General features: G+C 47.1%; 2 protein-coding genes across 4 annotated transcripts in view; one reads left to right on the top strand and one right to left on the bottom strand.

Moving 5' to 3' along the window:
- Window positions 1–116: 116 nt before the first annotated feature.
- Window positions 117–14,537, bottom strand: DCTN2 (dynactin subunit 2). Of its 3 annotated transcripts, XM_037030128.1 has the most exons (16): window positions 14,308–14,537; window positions 13,312–13,380; window positions 10,262–10,270; window positions 7,233–7,238; window positions 4,623–4,719; window positions 4,386–4,447; window positions 4,002–4,100; window positions 3,599–3,759; window positions 3,251–3,401; window positions 2,831–2,896; window positions 2,606–2,644; window positions 2,349–2,426; window positions 2,186–2,257; window positions 1,645–1,747; window positions 1,444–1,535; window positions 117–573 (listed from the first exon to the last, which is right to left on the bottom strand). In XM_037030128.1, the coding sequence occupies exons 1-16, from the start codon at window positions 14,341–14,343 to the stop codon at window positions 487–489; spliced, it is 1,227 nt and encodes a 408-aa protein (XP_036886023.1). In that variant the 5' UTR covers window positions 14,344–14,537; the 3' UTR covers window positions 117–486. The 3 variants fall into 3 exon arrangements, with proteins under 3 accessions (XP_036886023.1, XP_036886024.1, XP_036886025.1); XM_037030129.1 differs by lacking the exon at window positions 10,262–10,270; XM_037030130.1 differs by lacking the exons at window positions 7,233–7,238; window positions 10,262–10,270 and having other exon boundaries at window positions 14,308–14,535.
- A 2,679-nt stretch (window positions 14,538–17,216) lies between these two features.
- The window catches only part of KIF5A (kinesin family member 5A), a 34,190-nt gene continuing 32,727 nt past the window's right edge, over window positions 17,217–18,679 (top strand). The window contains exon 1 of the mRNA XM_037030142.1: window positions 17,217–17,531. Coding sequence (XP_036886037.1) covers window positions 17,403–17,531 — 129 coding nt within the window. The 5' untranslated portion in view covers window positions 17,217–17,402. The remainder of the gene's footprint in view (window positions 17,532–18,679) is intronic.

Raw genomic sequence — 18,679 nt, 5'->3', positions numbered from 1 at the left:
GAACAAGTTATCATTTAAATCCTCTTCTAGCAGAGAGTAGCTTAGACTGCCTATTATACTATGAATGTCTGTGTCTCAGTGCTGCCTCTTCCCCAGGAAACACAACAGAGGCCACACAGAGCACAACAGCATTTAATGGTCAGAGACAGTTGTACAGTGTTCTACCCAGCCACAGAAGCTGTGCTGGAGAATAGGACCCAGTCCTTCCCACACCAGACAGCAGTACTGGACATGAGCTGGCATGTGACTAGGCCCACATCCTTATCCCCACAGCCTGAGGGGAGACCACCATCTACTGTAATACCCCCCAGCTACCACTCTAGTCATCAGAAGAGGGGTTTAAACCTCACATGCAAGAAGAACCTCTTGTCCCCAATGTCAAATGAGATGGGGATGCAAGAGTTATAATTAAGGGGAAGCACTACATAAGATGTTAACAGTTCAAAGGGGTAGGTATTACCCCTGTTCTCCATCTCCCAAAGGGGCTCACTTTCCCAGTTTCTTCATCCGTTCATCAATGTTGGCAAAATTCCCCTCAATTGTGGACAGGTTTTCACGCATCGTTATCTGCACCTAGAAAGTGATAGAGATGTTTTATTCTTATCAGGTCCAGGTGCTGGCTTGGAAGAGAGGGCCTAAAGAAATTCTCTTAGGACAAAATGAAACAAACACAGCTTATGGGCCCCAGTTCTGGGAGGCTATACGAGCAGTTCTCAAACTACCCTGGGAGTCCCATGGACCTAGCTCAGGGACTGTCAAGCAGGCAGGACTCTTAAAAGGGCCAAGAAAGACTGTTGAAATAGAGGTTCATTGGGTTAAAATTAGAAAACTTCTGGAGGAAGAATGTTATACCAAGTATATTTTTTCATTTATTTTGATGGTTCTGTAAAGTCTCTCAACTTTAATGCTCCCCCCAGCACTGCAAACTGTCTCAACAGAAACCAAGGACTCACTACGTGCTGGACACTGCTAAAAGGATGAAGGAAGAAGGTGAGGCTCACTGCTCAGTCAAATACGAAGTGGCAGAAGCAGCTTGGAGCCTAGTTTCTGACTTGAAAGCCCATATTCCTTCCAATGTACTATGCTCAGGAGCACCTGGATGAGCACCTGGGGAGGGTAAAGCTAAGCTGAGATTACAGAGGGAAAGGGTAGATTTGAGAAGAAAAACTGATGTTTATTAAACTAACAATTGACCCATGTTATTTAACCTAAGTCCACATAACTCTGAGGTAGGTTTAATTCCCAGAGAGCAAGACACAAGTTCATAGGTGAAGATATCCAAGCTTCTACAACCACTGGAAAACAATATGAAGACTCACACCAAGCCCCTGCCACAAACTATACTACCAAAGGGGCTAAGGCAGAACCCTCTGAGATAAAGCAGGAGAGCCTGGTTGGTGTGCGTGCTGAAGGGAGGCAGCAAACCAATACAGGGGCAGGTACCTGGGTCAAAAGGGTAGTGTTGTCCTTGAGAGAACTAGCAATCATCTGCTGTGTGGTGTCCAAGTGTGTCAGGAGCTGACCAAAATGCATGGCTATAAAGGAAAAGAGGTACAGGGGAGGTTAGAATGCAAGATGAGGAAAGGAAACAGAAGTTGCCCACTTTCCATTTATTCTAAGGACACCTGGCAGCTGGCCTCTCACCTTGCTCATGCAGCTGCTTGATGGTGACAAGTCTCTGCACCAGCTCAGGAAGGGTGGAAGCGATGGGGCTCCAGCGCTGTATGGTTTCATATAACTGGTGCACCTGGAGGGATATGACAAAGCCCAGAGGGGATGGCCCAGCTGTCAGTGAAGTACACAACTGACCACCTCACTAGGGCAAGATTAACTAAACAGGGACAGAGCAAAGCACTGCCCTTTCTCAGCTGGTACGGGTGTATAAAGACAGGGACCTGAGTGCCCTGACCGGTGGGCTCAGTTGGTCAGGTGGTGGTGTGAAAGGCTGCCAGTTCAATTCCTGGTCAGGGCAGGTGTCTAGGTTGCAGTTTTGGTCCCCAGTCGGAAGCATACAAGAAGCAACCTATCAATGCCTCTTACATCAATATTTCTCTCCCTTCCCCTCTAAAAAATAAAAAAATAGGGACCTGAGGATTCAGTGCTCTCATCCAATACTACCCAGATGACTTGGAGAACATAAAGGAGCAGGAAAGGGTATGAAGATGGGGAAAGGAGTCTTGCTGACCTTGCTTTGTGTATCTGCATCCTCTACAGAGGCTTTATGTTTGGCGATCTCATTCACCTTTCCTAGGACACTCTGTAAACAGATTTTAAGGTTGATAGTAAGTGCATCAAGGGCTTCCAAAGCGCCAAGCTACCTTTAATCCACTTTGTCTTCCACTTAATACCTGTAGCCGAGCCTCCACTTGGTCCAAAACTGCAGGTTCCAGGGTGCTCACCTTTGCCTGCAACAGCTCTACCGTTTCCTGGAGGAGGGGATTGGGACAAGCTTCGTGAAGGGGAAAAAATAAGACTAGGAAGAGGCCACCACCTAGTCCACTGTAGGTAATTAAATACATAGCTACAGACCTCAAAGTAATTCTCCAAGCAACCCAACCCTAATATGCCCTTGTAACCCAAACATTCCAGTTCTTTTCATGCTCACCATAAGGCAGGCTCCTTGTAGACCTGCAGAAAGGGGATTCTGGTGGGGAAAAGGAGGGAAAAAAATCAGTGGTTCTACTACCGCTATATGATTACCACCTTTTCCCATCATTTCTGTTCTAGCTGAAAACCCACTGGCTCTTCCCAGGGTTCCATGGAATGCCGTGGACCTCAGGCTGAGGGTACAGGATGTGAGGGTCAGACTATGCACAGGAGTGCACCTGACCTGAGCATCCTGATCACAGCGTACAGCTGCTTCCAGCTCTGTCAGGCGCTTCTCCAGTTCTGCAATCTAGGGGGAGAAAGAGGTGAGATTTAGGTGAGATATGCCATCACGCTCCCTGCTGCTGCAGTGGGAGGTAAGATCCTGCTATTCTCTGCTTGTCTGATTGCAACTCCCCTCCCCTCTCCCTTCTAGACGTCTACCAAGGGACGCCTTTCCAAGGAACGTATCCCTAGTCACAATCTTAAAATCTTAACTGAAAGTAGATGGGTGAGGGAAACATGAAGAATGAGACATCAAGAGGAATCAGAAGCACCCCCTCCCCAGGACTGATCCCTTGGAGGAAGGCAGGAAGGTCTCCAGGGCCACATCTCCCCAACTCCCCTGGCCCCTCCCCCTTCCCCCAATACTACATACATTTACCTTGGCAGCTTGAGAGAACTTGTCCTGCTCAGGCCGAGAATGTAGTTCATAAGTGACAAGGCTGCTATCTGCGGGGGTGCCACTTGTGGTCTTTCCCCCTAAAGCAGTCCCTTTGCTGTTCTTTGTTGCTTCCAGCTGCAGCAGTAGACGCCTAGGTCAGGAGACCATGTAATAACATCATGACTTCAGGATGCAGGCCAGCCCAGTCACTCTCATCTCTACCTCTTCGTAGTCAGCAGCATTAAGGAAGAGCTAGGCCACCTCTTCCTTTAATAGCCCATTCAATACTTGGCTGAGTCCCTCTATACCCCAGTTAGTAATGATTTCCCAACCAAGTAGGGCACCCACTTAGCCAGAGCTCCATCGGGGTCAGTAAGGTTGATAGCTGCATCTGGTCCCAGCAGCTTCTCCAGGTGGGAAGCAACCAGCTGCTGCTTCAGGGCTGCGAGCTGTTTAGCCAGCACCACGGGGGTCAGCTTCTCCTCAGTGGCTGACTCCTTCACTGTTGTCTGGTATGAAAAGTAGACAGTGAAGGGTGGCAATGGTGAACTAAGGAAAAAAAAATGGATCAAGATCCAGCTGTGGCTGGAAGTCACCTATAGCACTGAATGTAGATTTGAGTGTTTTCATACACTGGAAATGTCAGCCCCCTGATTCAGGAGCTTAGGGGGGAATCTTTCTCCTCCTGCTGGGAGGTCCTCCTCTGCTATACAAGTCATAGCAAAGAGAGGAGAAGAGAGTTTATAGTTACCTTGATTTTTTCAACTTCAGTTGTCAGTTCTTGGACCTCATACAGTAGTCGCTGGTACTTTTGCTGGGGTGTCTCCTTCACCCCCAGACCCTCTCCAAGCTAGAGAGCAAGCACAGAAGCTGATGTTATACGTCCCAGTACCTCCAGAATTTACGCAAACCCTGGGCTTGAATTGTAAAGGTATTACATCCAACTCAAAATCTACAACGCCCTAATGAATTGAGATAGCTAGAGGCTTAGAGACTCTCCAGAGCAAATAGGAGGGATAAAACATCTTCAACAGCATCCTTCTGGGCTCCTCAGGACCCCCAACCAGAGAGACTGTATCCCTTGATCTGCAGTTAGAGAATCACTGCACCATTCTCATCAACACACACAACAAACCATCTCATATTCTCCGGATTCATATCCTGTCCTCTTGGTTTTTCCAATACGATCAGAGAAATCTGTCAACAAAAGAGGATGAAATTGAGGGACTGATCTAGGCCCAAGATAGTCATGGGCTTAGGTGACAATGAGGGCTCCCAGGAGAGATCTCTTATGAAGGACCCTTTCCCAAAGCAAAAGTCCCTAAGGCCTAAGGACAGGCCTCCCCCCACCCAATTCACAGCCCAGTCTCACCAAGTCCCTTGGTCCCCACTCTTTTGTCTTTGAACTTGTCATAGGCAGCATTGGGGTTGACAATGATGTGCTCCACACTTGTGCTCGTGAGTTCCTCCTGCAGGAATAGGTAGTTCAGGCCTGGGGCAGACTCAGTCACACTCTACAGCTTCCCCACAAAATCCCCCAAATATTACAAGACTGGTTCCTACTTTCCAAGAGGAAAGAAGGGCAGCTCCATTCCAAGCTGCTGACCCAGGTTTGACCTAGGAAACAAAAGCTTCCTGGTAAATTTGGAGTCTCAGTTGTATAAATATTAACGCCCTGATTCAACCGGGAACAGAAATTACATAGCCTCCCTGTTCCCCCACCCTACCCAGCTGGGCCCTCCCGGTTATCTGGCACATGCCGTGCACTCAGGGCAAGAAATCAACTTGACCTCTTCTAACCTCCCCCTCCCAAAAGTCAATTTCCTTGCAGCCGAGGGAGTCCATTTTTAAGCTAACTTCCATTCTTGCTTGAGGAAAAGAGGGATGGAAGACTCAAGCTACTAACTCTAAGGATGAATATTAAGACTTTAATATACGGCTAAAGGGAAGACACCAGCACTTAGATACAAAAAAAGAAGAAAAAAAAAGGTTGGATGGCAGAGGGATTGACCAGAAGCTGTTTCCAGGCTGCCATGAAGCCAGGGAATTCATGGGATAGAGAGAAGAGGGAAGGGATCACTGTATTATTTTTTAAAGGGCATCTTAGAAGCAATATCTGCTGGCCAATACCTGTAGGCAAGAGCTATACATAAGTCCTGAAATGGAGATAGCCCAGCACCTTCTCAAAGAGAAGTTCAGCACCTGCCCCTTCTCCCTGAACTCTCTGCTATCTCTCAAGACTGAAGCTATGCCACAAGCAGGGGACATGGTAAAGGAAGTGAATGAGATTTTACTCTAGAAACTGAGGCAGAGAGGTCCCCTCCTTACTAGGTACCACTGACTGTTCAGATTCCAGTAACTACATCAAGACTGGGCACTGCAGACCAGTGCCTGCCCTTCAGTCGTCAGCAGTCTGATAGCTCTCACTACATCACTGAAGCAGGAGGGTGGCAGGGGCAGGGAGAGAGGAGACTTAGGAGTGCTTTTCTTTACTTTGGAGGATGACACCTCCACTTATTACAGAAGGAAGGCAAAAATTAGTCTTCTTTCCTTTAACTGGAATAATGGTTCTCAACCCTGGCTGCACAATAGAATCACTTAGGAAATGTTAAAACAACAACAAAAAAGAGGCCTGGGCTTACCTCTGTAGATTCTGATTTATCGTTCTGGGATAGTAGGCCAGTTTAAAAGCTACTCAGGTGATTCTAATGTTTTTAACATGTAGCCAGGACTAAGATTCTCTGCCTGTGGGTATTTGCAGGGGCGAGTAAGGGGGAACGATGATGATGGAGAGACACGATGGAGAAAGAGCAGCAGACAAAAGCTCTGTCCTTCATCTCTGGTCTGCTATTAAAGAAGGAGTCCGCATGACTGGCAGCTTTAAAAATAAGGGAGGAGCCCTGGCTGGTGTAGTGCAGTGGACTGAGCTCGGGCCTGCAAACCAAAGGAACGCTGTTCAATTCCCAGTCAGGACACATGCCTGGGTTGCGGGCCAGGTCCCCAGTGGGGGACACATGGGAGGCAACCACACACTGATGTTTCTCTCCCCCTCTTTCTCCTTCCCTTCCCCTTTCTCTAAAAATAAATAAATATTAAAAAAATAAGGGAGGAGACAGGGTAAAGAGATCTTTACCTCTTCGCAAAAGTACTGGGCAGAGAAACAAGAGCTAAAGATTAAGGGGAAAAAAAAGGGTTCAATGTCCCATATACAAGGGCCTAGGGGAAAAGACAACTGAGTTCCAAACAGTACCTCTTTAACCTTTCCTGAAGTGTTACAGCCCATAAACCCACCAGCCAAGCAACTGTGTGGTCTCTAGCCTCTGTACGTAAAGTGTGTGAGGACTCATGCTCAGGAAAGACAGCCATCTTCCCTGAAGTTCACACTGAAGAATATGCCACTCTTCCTTGTGAGTGACCCAATCAAAGCCAGTGAAGTAGAAATCCATTAAAAAAACAAACCAAAAAACCACAAACCCCTCTAAAAGAGGAATAGGAGACACAGTCTACAGACCAAGGAAAGAAATTAATTGTAACTACCATTTGTTAAACCCTTATTATGGGGTAGGCACAGTGCAGGTAAGAACCTACTTTCTTATTTACTTTCCTAAAAATAAGGATGGGGTAGACTAAAAAAGGTGAACACACAAAACACGACTTTCAGAGGTTCTGGACAGTGCTTTTATGTCCTGCGTCAGGAGGGCTGCCCAACACTGGCATCCTCGAGGGGCCTCTCTGAGGGTATGGCCTGGGAGACGCAGCGGGGCAGCACACTTCGGTCCTCCCGGGCACCTACTCCACTAGTCCACCAGTGTCTCAGAGATCTGGGGGCGTGGACAGGGGGCAGTGTCATCACAGGGACTTGTGAGATGAAAAAAACGTCAGCTGAAGAGATTAAAGACTTAGTAGAGACAAAGGAACAGAAAAACAACTGTCCATCACAGCACACCCCATTAAAAAGCAGATGAAAGGTTAGGCTTCTTACCAGCTCCTTGTGGTTTCCCCAGAGGTGAGAAAATCAAAAGAGTTAAAAGGAAAGGGAGTGGGGAATTGGGGGTGAGGGAGGGGAAAAAAAAAGACAAAATTGTTATTAGCAAATTGTCACATGCACTACATGACAGTCTTCAAACACACTGCACCACAGGGCCCGGGAGCCTAACAAAATTTAGGGGCCAAGAAATTTCAGTCGGGGTTGGCACATACCCCAAGAGAAAGAAGAGTTTGGGTCCCTTTCTTCTCTGGTGGTAAGGATGTCATGAAGCTCTGCCATTAACAGCAACAATTCAGGATCATCTGAGAACTAACAGTTGTATGTTGCACACCAGAGGCACGGAATAGGAGAGTCAGGGAAGAGAAGGCTAGGGAGTGGGGGAGCTGCAGAAATGGCAAAATGTGAAGCAGAGGCTATGGAGATTCTGAGGATGCGAAGCTCACTGAGGGTCATAATTCTCAAGGGGGGAGTTCATGGCTTAGGTCTTCCTGTCTCCTGGCTTCTCTGGTTTTAAAGAATTAGACATTTGGGTGGCAGAATCAGTCACAATAAGGGTGCTCATGTGGGTGGTCTGGTACGATTTTACATTCAGTAGAAAAAAATATGTCAGGTATAGATGGTGAGTTTAGAGAAAAATTGGGTTGGCCAAAAAGTCCACTTAGTTTTTTCCATAAAATAAAAGACATATTTTTCATTTTCACCAGTAACTTTATTGACTGGACATTTTGAGTTAAGTCGTCTATCTCCCACTACTGGCTTCTAGTGCGTAGAGGCCAGGGGTGCTGCTAAACATCTTCCAATGCGTAAGACAGCCCCACAGCAAATTACTTGGCCAAATGCCAATAGTACCACAAAACTTTGCAAGCCACTTTTGACATGTTCAATCAGTTAAGGAATCTTCTCTATACACTACACAAATCTTTTTTTGTGTTTCAGTTGCATTTTTACCGCTCTTAAAATAACTAAGCATGATACACCAAAAATGTTGCACATTTTCTTCTATTTTCAATATTAAAATGGCTGTACAAAAATTCACCAATTTTGATAAGTTTTTTACAAATGCACGCTGGTACGATAGCTGTCACAATACAATCTAACAAAATTGTTTTGAGTGAAGTTAAAGGCAACAAAACACTACTAGAGCCATCTGATGAAAAAAACAAAATGAACTTTTTGGCCAACCCTATACGAAGCACCTAATGCAGCCCCATTCTCAATCTCTGATGTCAGAGGAGAGGCAGGGCAAATCCTGGTTCCTTCTGTGGTCTGTCTTTGAATCCATCTTGAGGGATGGGTAACTCACCCTGCAGCCCTGAGGGATCCAGAGCAATTCTGCCATGATGTGCTAGCACAGAGAGTGCAGAGGACACCAAGAGTCACAGCAACCAGCCCATGTGCAGAACATGTTTCTTCAACCCTCTATTTACAAGATTCAAGTGGTTGGAGGGTAGATGAGGGGGAAAGGTGGGAGTATTTCAAAGAGGCCTTCTTTTAGTCCAGGCCACACAGACAAAATCCCACTCCCAGCCAAGACCAGTAAAGAACTAACTGCCAGTTAGGGAAACCCAGCCTCTCCAGAAGCTCTACTTACGGACTGACAGAAGTGTGGAGGGTCAAATGCTTCCTGCTCCAGAGAGTTCAGCTAACTATACCTGATCCTCAACATCCCCATTCCCTCTGTGGTGCCAGGGTCCACCCTAGCCAAGACTCCTCTCTCAGCTCAGGGTAGAGGTGGACCTGGGTCCTATGGTCTAGGCTGGGATGTCTCTGCAGAGTGTGTGTAAGCACCCACAGGTGCACACGTGCAAACACACAAGAGGAAGACACACACACTATACATTTCTCTTATTTGCCCCAACAAGCTAAAACCAGCTTGGAAGAAACTCAAATAGAGAGGAAGGACAATGGACTATAAGTTCAAGTTCAAATCATGAAGAACAATCAGAATGGGGGAGAACAGAAAATCAAAGAAAAGGAAAAGTGGCACATTAGTTTGTAAATAATATGTACCACCTTCAGATCTGTCCTACGGGTGGGTTGCAGGAATGATGAGTGATGAGATATCAGGCATAATTCCTATAATCTGGAATAGTAAGTTACCATGGAAACCTACTACATCCAGCCACCTTGACTGGAAAATACTAAATGCCCTGATCCCAGGTACTAGCTTATCTGGTACAGGATTCCCAGTCCCTCTCACTAATGGACTCCCTGCCTCCCCAGGCCTGTTTTGTTAAATGGCTGTGCCTCAGAAGCAAAACCTGAGGTTCTAGATCAGACAGAGGAAGAGGCCACTGTTGCTCTCTGAGCCTGTTCAAGCTCTATGCCAACACTGCAGCCAGAGGGACTTTGGAACCATGATAACAAGGAAGAGACACAGTACTGCAGAATAAAACTGTCCAGGATGGACCAACACAGTGCTGACCAACCATCCATTTCTAAAGGAGGGGTACAGAAACACAAAGACTCATGGAAGCACAAATAACACATTATTACCTTAAAATTAGCATTTAACACCCCTCTTCCATCCTATTTACTTTTCTCTAAAGGTTTATCATAGGAGAATATTAAAATGAGTTTCTTCCAGGCATAATCTACATATAGCTAAGAAGTAAGGACCGTGGCTATTCCCCTTGTTCTCCACCCCTGTCTGGAATTGCTATAGTCATTCCTTTTTTCTTAAGTCTATTTCAGTCTAAGATCGGCAACCCCTTTCTAACTCTAGCCCCTAAACGCCTTGTTTCCCAAAGCATCCCTAGCCTCCATGTTTCTATCCCATCCTCCATTAGACAGTTTTATTCTACAGACCTCACAAGAGGAAGAAACAATGACTGGTGGATCATCATTGTGCTTCTAAACCTTGATTTCTGATCTTTAATCATAAGGCCAATAGGCCCTTTATTGATCCAGTTAGGGACTCATTAGAATTTAAATTAGCTACAACAACAGCACAGTGACAGAGCATTGCATGCGAGATGGCAGATGAAAAAAACATGCAGAGAAGAAGCATTGAATGGTCTTACTTGTGCAAACTAGTATCCAGGCAAGGTGGTGAGGAGGGAGGATGGGGGAAGCATTAGGAAAAACTCAGGTAAGTTCAAGTGTGCCAACAATCAATGAACACAATCAAGCATACTCTATGATATCCCAAACTGTAAGAAAGAGAACTTACTATCTGTCATTTCAAGTTGGTGGAGTGTCCACCAATACCTACCCTTTGAAGAACTGAGGACTCTGCCAGGGCCCCACTGAAGTATGGCAGATCATTTGTTTTTCCCCCTTTCACATAGTGTTCAGAATAGTTACAACATAAAGGGAGACACTAAGTCCTACTTCTAGTGAGGTTTTCTAAATTTACTCCCCTTGCTCTATCAGTTCAAAAACCATGAGCAGAATGCCTCACAGAGCCAAGGCAGACCGTGGGCCCAGGGGGATGAAATTCCAACTGGGAATTAGCTTTCTGGATAAGACTTTGTAAGAAAAGCCTCCAAACAAGCCCAACATCCCCCAAAACTTGTGAGTGTCTCAAATGCAGAGAGGAGATCCTCCTACACTGAGAAAGAAAGGGCTAGTCTGTACAGTTTTCTGGCCCATTCATTTTAAAATATTTTGCTTCCTGCTAAGATCATTTTAAAGGGATAGTAGGAAACTCAGGATCACCTTTACCAAAATTGAAACCTTTTACTACTTTCCTCCCCCACCCTCCCCACTATGGGAATCACAAAACTTTTATGTTTAAGTTAAACTAGCAGTTACGATCTTTAAGGGACATTAGAGGATATTATTTCTTCTAGCAACCCCCCTTCTTCCAGGTGGAGCAGAGAGGAGGGAGGTTAAAAGGGATGGTCAACACTTTCTGACTGTTCCTTAAAATAAAAATCAGGAGATGCGCCTGCCCCCCACGTTCCATAAGAAACTGGCCATACTGGTTGTCTCCAGGGAAGGGAACTGACTGGTGGAAGAGAAGCTTTTGATCTATGCACATATATTACCTATTTTAAAAACCAGTAAAATTCAAGTTGCTAATAATCTGGAGACTAAGGCAGACCATGCTCTTTGCCAGGGGTTAAGAAGATGACTGAAAATTTCATGGTTCAGTCACAATAGTGGTGATGTGCACTGTCACCTGTGCTAGGTCTTAAGAGGGAAAGTGAAAAGGGGACAGGCTGCTGGTGAGAACCCGGGACTCATGGACATGAGATTTCTGGATTGTCTAAGTACCACTCATTGCTGCTCAAGTTGCATATTTACGTCAATATTAAGAGCAGTGGCAGAACCATTACTCAGCTGACTTCCCGAAAGCTGCCCTCCTAAAGCCCACGGGGACATGCAGGGGCCAGAGACATTAGCTGAAATCAGGAAACATCTTAGTACCCTCCCCCGACCAAGGCTCCTGTAGCAGCTGAAGGTCTCCCCACTCCACTCACTCCTCCCTAGTGAGAGTCATTTAGCTGAGTCTTAAGTGACAGATTATTCACCATCCAGATCCTATACAGTTCTATACAGGGATCTTAGGCAATATGCCAGAGAAAAGGAACATTTATGGTACCCTCTCCCCACCAGATGCTACACTGCTCAGGCTAAGCAGGGAAAAACAGCCAGTCATTTGGGTTCTTCCATCCCCCTGGGTGTGGTTGTCATCTTCTTTTTATTAAGAGATATCCCAATACCTTCAAAAGGAAAATTACAATGTATTTTTGGGTTTGAAAAGGAGACTTCTATGGTACTACCTGTTTGTATCATAGTCAGTGACAAAGGGACAAAGTTCCATTCATGTTCTCACCATGAAGACTTGATGTTTTACAGGAGAAGCCTAGGCCAGAGCTGAGGGGCACACCTAGCTGCTTGAGCAATGACAATATCTGCATTACCTCCAGATACTCAGGCTTGGGGGACAGACTGACATGCCAGCAAGTACAAAAGCCACAAGGAACATACCACTGAGAGAGGGGACAGGGTGGGTGTCATGACAAAGTAGAAACCACTTCCACATGGGGGACATCAAATAAGGAATAAGTGAGTACGCCAAGCCATACATTATAAGCCAGCAACCAGCATTCTCCAGAACTAACCAGCCCCACAGCCATAGCCACAGGACTTACAGACATACACACTGAGCCTGTTCCCACTGACTCTTGGTCACAAGTTTACTGAGCCTTCACACCATCCATGAGACCCTAGCCCAGCTCTAAAACACATCTTGTATGATGGGGTAGCAGATCTTTGACCCCCTTGGCACTTACATATAGAACTTTTACTATGTTGACTTCCATTCACTCAATTTTGTTTTTTCTTCTGTGTTTCCTATATGTACCCTAACTCCACCTAACCCTTGAGAGCAGGGACATTTCTTCCTATGCATTGCACACACACACACACACACACAAAATCAACACAATAAACAAATTTGATAAACAATGTCAAGTGGTTTGACTCATTAAAATGTATCCAAAGTTAATTCCTTCCTCCTCAGAGTTCTCCCTGGATTTGAAAGTGATACCAGGGCCTCTTCTCTGCTGATATCAAAGATTTATGTTCTTCCTCAAATTTATTTCGCTCTGACCAGGTCCCTTATCTTTCTAAACTCTCCAAATCATTTTCTTATTCTTTGCCCAACAGGTACTGGATCGTTATATGAGTATTCTTCTATATTTCAAAGTCCAGCTCTTGGTAGGATACTAATGAACACGTGTTGAGTGAAATATTTTATCAAAATGAGACAGCCTAGGCTTAACCTCAAGCAGTTCATAAAAGCTTAGAATTCATGATTCATTACCATGGAACAGTACACAGGGGCCTGTCACTAGCCCCAAACCTAACTGTTTGGAGCTATTTCAATTTTATTTCAAAGGCCAAGGACCAGGTTCTGTTAGTTGGAATTCTTCTGACTGACTCTCTTTACTAGTATTGCTTATTGGTAGCTGCAAGCCCACCAAGGCCTTGCAACCTACACACCACCCAGGCTGGATTGGCATACCCGCTTATTGCTGTAGCTCCCCAGAAAAGAGAAAGGGCCTGCCTAGGGGAGAGAGGTCAGAGTTCAGAGGAGTCCTGAGGCAGCACATAGTCTTACCGCATCGAACTCCGCTTGGTCATCCTCAGGTAGGTCGCTGGTTTCATACACATCTGGCTCGTTTCTGGCCTGCAGGTAGAAGCAGTCACCACACAACCTTATTATTCAGCTTCCACAACACCCCTGACCCTATTCCCTTTAAATAGTTAACAAAGAAGGCAGGCTGTGATATCAGGGTCCTGTCCCTTCTCTTCCACCTGCCCAGTTAACTAACTGTACGTCAGTTCCCATGCCTTAGAGAGATAGGAATGACAGTGGGGACAACTGGGACTTGATAGTAACTGATGAGTGTGAATGACGACAAAGATGCTGCTCTTGACTCTGAAGGGGGAAGGGTCCTTGGCAATCATTATGTCAGAAGTAGGGAAAAGGCTATCCTCAATTAGGTCCTGTACACCACTACTCTGGCACAGGGATGAGAGTGACTCAGGACCTCAGTATCCAGAATGCAGGCTAGGCAGTACAAAAGGGTACCTGCCGGCCTGTGCAAGGTGATTTAAGTGGTTGGGGTGGGGCACTCCCCAAGGAGGACAGAGTTCTCTACACACAAGGGTTGTGCCAAGGTATGCCTTCCTTCGCAGCATGAAGGCCATTATTAAGTGCCCTGGTATGTATATTGGGGTGGGGGTTGGGGATTTGGGGAAGATTTGGGGAGACATAGGTAGACACTAACTACCCTGGGTGCTGTTCCATGGGTAGTGTTGACACGGATGGCAGGAACACTCGGGCATAAGTGGTAAGGGCCGGGAGACGATTTCTGGGTTGAGAAACCGGCGACTACCGGAAGAGGGGCCTGGTAAGCCGTTCCAAGGCCCGGCCCAGTTGGATCGGAGGAGTCCAGAAGATGATGCGGCCCGCCGGGAGCGAGCGAGCGAGGGGGGCCCCGGGGGCAGGGGAGGGGCTGCAGGAGGGAGGGGTCACAGGTTGATGCCTGTTGGGGGTCCTTAGGAGGTGAGGGGCGCGGTCCTGGGAAGCCGAGGCCGGCCCTGTACTCACAATGCCGGGAAGGTCGGCGTATTTAGGGTCCGCCATGGCGGCGGCGAGACGGGGTTGGGGGGCCGGTGCTCGGGTAGGGAAGAGGCTGGGTCCGGGTCCCGGGTTAAGGCGGCGGCCAAGGGAGCGGCGGAGGAGGCGGAGGAGCAGGAAGTCTCGCGACAGCAGTAGCACAGGAGCAAGATGAAACAACAGTCGCGAGAATTGGGCGCCACCACACCTCTGTAGAGGCGCCGATTGGCGAGAACTAGGCCAGGGAATGAGGTAATGGCGGGTGGGGGACGCTGACTAGGATTGTGGGATATGTAGTCTTCCCCAGACGGGCTTGGGCCGGGACGACACTTAACGCGCTTGGGGAGTTATTTCATCCATCCTGTTTTCTTTAGTTTTTACATGAAGCCTGTGAAAGAGCTTTTATAATTCCTACTTTTGAGATAAATAAGTTTGGATCCCCCGAATTTAAATGGTTAGATATAAATAACACAACTGTGTTAGACATGCTGGGGCACAGCCAGGACTCCCAAATAACAAATAAACTTTAATAAAGGCTTACTGTTGTTAGGAATGACCAACTTAAGAAATCTTAATTTAGGGCTCTCATGAAATACAGGACGCCTAGTTAAATTTGAATTTCAAATAAATTACTAATAGGTTTTTTTGTATAAGTACATCCATATCATATTTGGGACATAATATCACAAAAAAATTCTTTTTTTAATGTGAAATTCAAATTTAACTGGTTATCTTGTTTGTGTCTTCAAATCTGGCAATCCTATCTCAAGTTCATAAACAGGTAAGTGATGGCTCTATGTGTGAACACCCTCTTTGCTCTTAGCCACGTCATTGTTTTCAAACTTTTGAATTTGACAATTCAATAAAATAAAAACAACAACAAAGCTTTGCAAGAATAGACATAGTACTGCTACCTTTTTATTTTGCAAGGTATATTAAAAGAAAGAAAGTTACAATTTCCTATTGCCACGATTTAAGACCATACTCTGAATAGAAGACAATCCTTTGACACTTAATAAATCCTGCTTTATGAAAACCATATTATGTGTTTGTTCTGCTGGGGCTGCTCACCCGTGCATTTTGGTCTCCGACCAGTGACCTTCCATGGACTAGCCCTTTGAAACTTCTCCACAAACGGATGCCACCCTGGAGCCCCTGAGGGCCTGAGGTTGGGATGTTTCCCAGGATGTCCCCTACGCTTGCAGGATGCTGCAAAACTTAGAAATGGTGACAGACCAAGTGACTGGAGAAATGCCCATTTTCCTGAATTTGAAACTCATTGTCATTCTATGCATACATAGAATGTATGGCTCCTCCCCAAGCCTCTATCCCTCTTCTCCATAGTCCTGTATTGCTTTACCATCCAGTTTCTTACGCTAAACCCCTTTCCTTCGGTTTCCTTAAGATTCAAGGGGGTTAGAGGTATAAGTCCAATTTGGGAAACCACCTTCCCAGTTGGTTTCTGGGTGGTTAGGTTTTGTCTGACCAGGCCATCATTCTCTGCCCCTCCTTTTTAAGTTTTTTTTTTTAACCTGCCCCAATACTATTGTGTTCATTTTCTCACCACCTCTTTCCCCTGCCGCACCCACCCACCTCCATCCTTACCCGCTTTGGCTTTGTCCATTCTCCCCTTCTATCATAGTGTCTAACTGACCTTAGACAATTGCTAGGCAAAACCTCCATCCCCTCCTCCCTTCTTCCTTACCCTGCCCCTCCCCTTGGCTTAGGGCCTCAACTCCTGCAGTCTAAGTCTGTTGGCCAGCAGAGGCCTATGATGTGGAGAAAAATCAATTTGGCCAGCTTCTAGATGGTTCTTATCAGAGGATGCAGCAGAAGTCTGACCTAAGGACACAAGGACAAAAAATCTCCAGGCTTTTGGGGGGGGGGCAGGGAAGAGGGAGAAACAGAGGTAAGGCCTGAGAAAGGGGCTGCTGTGTTAGAACTCTATCCAATAATAACTGGGACATGAAACACACTCACAAAGTACCTAAACCTGCCTAAATCTCAAATGCAGACATCTGCCCTAGAAGTCCACTGTTAAAGTCCTTCTGGCCTTACCTACCCCATCATCGCTCCTCCTTCACTGCTTCTGACTCCCTCTCTCTTGAAAAAGTTACTGCAGCCCACTTTCATCCCAGGCTCAACCTGTGAGGCAAAAATGAAAATTTTATCTGCTTTTGAATTCTGATGGCCCAGAATGGGAGTTTGTCTTCCTTCAAACGGAGGCCCTGGCATGCATGTGTGTGTGTGTGTGTGTGTGTGTGTGTGTGTGTGTATACACATATGTTGGGGACATAATAGACTGCACCTCTGGATGTAGAGGAGGAGGGAATAGCCAAACCTTTGCTGATACTCCTCTCTGAAAAAATGGGACCTGGACCGCCACCTCTGTAGGGGCATAGGCAGCTGCCCTTAAAGGGTGAGTGGGTTGGGAATCTCTGAGAGGGGTGTGTGGAGAGGGAATGAGAAGTATGCTCCCATTTTGGAGAGAGGATTGTGATAGCGGCGGAGGATTCCCTGGAGTATAAAGTGGGTGGAAGTGCTGGTGATTTTCTTCCCCAGACTACAGGCCCACTGCAGACCCTTTTTTTCTCCCAGAGGGGTGGAGTCTTTAAGGAGGGACCCACAGGTCTGGGATGCGGGTCATCGGGGGTGGGATGCACTGAGTGCCTCGGATAGGGAAGGGGTGAAGGCAAGGTTATCTTCCGGAGTTAGATGTGGGGAGAAGAGGCAAGGAGGGAGGAAAGGTGCTTGTATTCAATGGTGGATGACGAGTGGCTGGCCCCAGGCGAGGGAAGCCCCGCCCCGCTCCTCGGTAGCCGCCCCGCCCAGGCCCGCAGCGCAGCGCTGCAGCGCGAGGGGCGGAGAGGTAGATCGCCGGGAGAGCACCAGACTCCTAGGTCTCCCGCATCCCGCTGCCGCAGGAGAGAAGAAGCTCGCCCCGGCCCTGCTCCCCAGCCTTCATCCGGGCGCCCGCAGAGACCGAGCTCTCGTCCTCCGCCTTGGCCTCCGCTGAGCTCCTGCCTTCGGTGCACGCACCACTTCTGCTGTCCAAGAAGTGTCCCAGCCCTACGCCGGCGACCACAATGACGGAGACCAACAACGAATGCAGCATCAAGGTGCTCTGCCGATTTCGGCCCCTGAACCAGGCCGAGGTTCTGCGAGGAGACAAGTTCATCCCCATTTTCCAAGGGGACGACAGCGTCGTTATTGGGGTGAGTGCCGCTCCAGAAGGGAATTTCCGAGAGAAGGCAGGGGGTTGAATCCTACCCCTCACAGAGCCTTATCCTCTGCCTGTCACTCTGTGCCTCCTCCCTGCCGTTCAACCTCCATCCTTTTCGCTGCATCCCGTTCTCTCTCCTGCACTAGGATGGCTGGGTGTGGTCTGGCCAGGCCCGCGGCCAAGTCTCCGCAGAGTGGGAGAGGGCTACTTCCCCGCGATCAGGTCGCGCAACTCCCCTTTGCTGCCCTCTGCAGCGTCCCCACCCCTTACAGCTAGTCCCGTGTTTTTCTAATGTTTTCTCACTCCCCTAGAGAAAGCACATCTTCCCTTTGTTATTGGCTCACATCTCTACCCCCACCTATCAGGAAGGGAGGGGTAAGACTGGTGGCTGGGCTAGATCTGGACAGTGCAGGGTCTCTGTGGAGATAGAAGAGAGAATGGGCTCTAGAACCGAGTCCTCCATCTCCCTCTGATATAGTTGCAGCCCGGACTTGGAGGGAGGGCACAGGTCTGATGGAGGGTTTTCTGAGAAAGAAATACACTGATGCCACACCTAGTTATGGGGGGAGCTTCTGGGATCCTAAGGAAATGTCCGCCTTTCCCCTCCCAAATGTAGTAGGAAGAGGATTTCAAACCCACCCAATTCCCTCTAACAAGAAAAAATAATCAGACCCTGAGATCCTAACAAGTACTTGCTTATTCATCCTTTCTCTTGATGATCCAATAAAAGTAGCAAACCACCTCCACCTCATGATGACAGTGCCTGCCCCTGGAGTAGATCTTATGAAGGAGAACTAATGTTTACTCTACATATGTAATCCTCAAAACAACCCTTTGAAGTCAGTATTGATATTAATGGCCATTTTACAGATGAGGAAATTGAGGCCCAAAGAAGTTGAATGACTTTCTCAAGGTCACACTGTGAATTCATGGATGTGAACCTAAGTCTGTGAATCCAAAGCTCATGTGTTTTCCTCTGTGTCACATTGCCTCCACAGATTTCTGTCCTTGATCTGCGATGGCCCAAAGGGGATTCCTAGGGAACACCTCCCCCACCCCTCCTTTCCTAGGTTGATAGGGGTTGTCAAGCTAAGGGGTGAAAGGATTGGGGTGGACAGAGTCCATAGGGCTTGAGGGGTG

This window comes from Sturnira hondurensis, unplaced genomic scaffold, assembly GCF_014824575.4.
Source record: "Sturnira hondurensis isolate 20B ecotype Veracruz unplaced genomic scaffold, ASM1482457v3 Scaffold0020601, whole genome shotgun sequence".
Taxonomy (NCBI): domain Eukaryota; kingdom Metazoa; phylum Chordata; class Mammalia; order Chiroptera; family Phyllostomidae; genus Sturnira; species Sturnira hondurensis.
The sequence above is the reverse complement of the archived record's forward strand: the minus strand, read 5'-3'. Positions and strand labels throughout refer to the sequence as shown.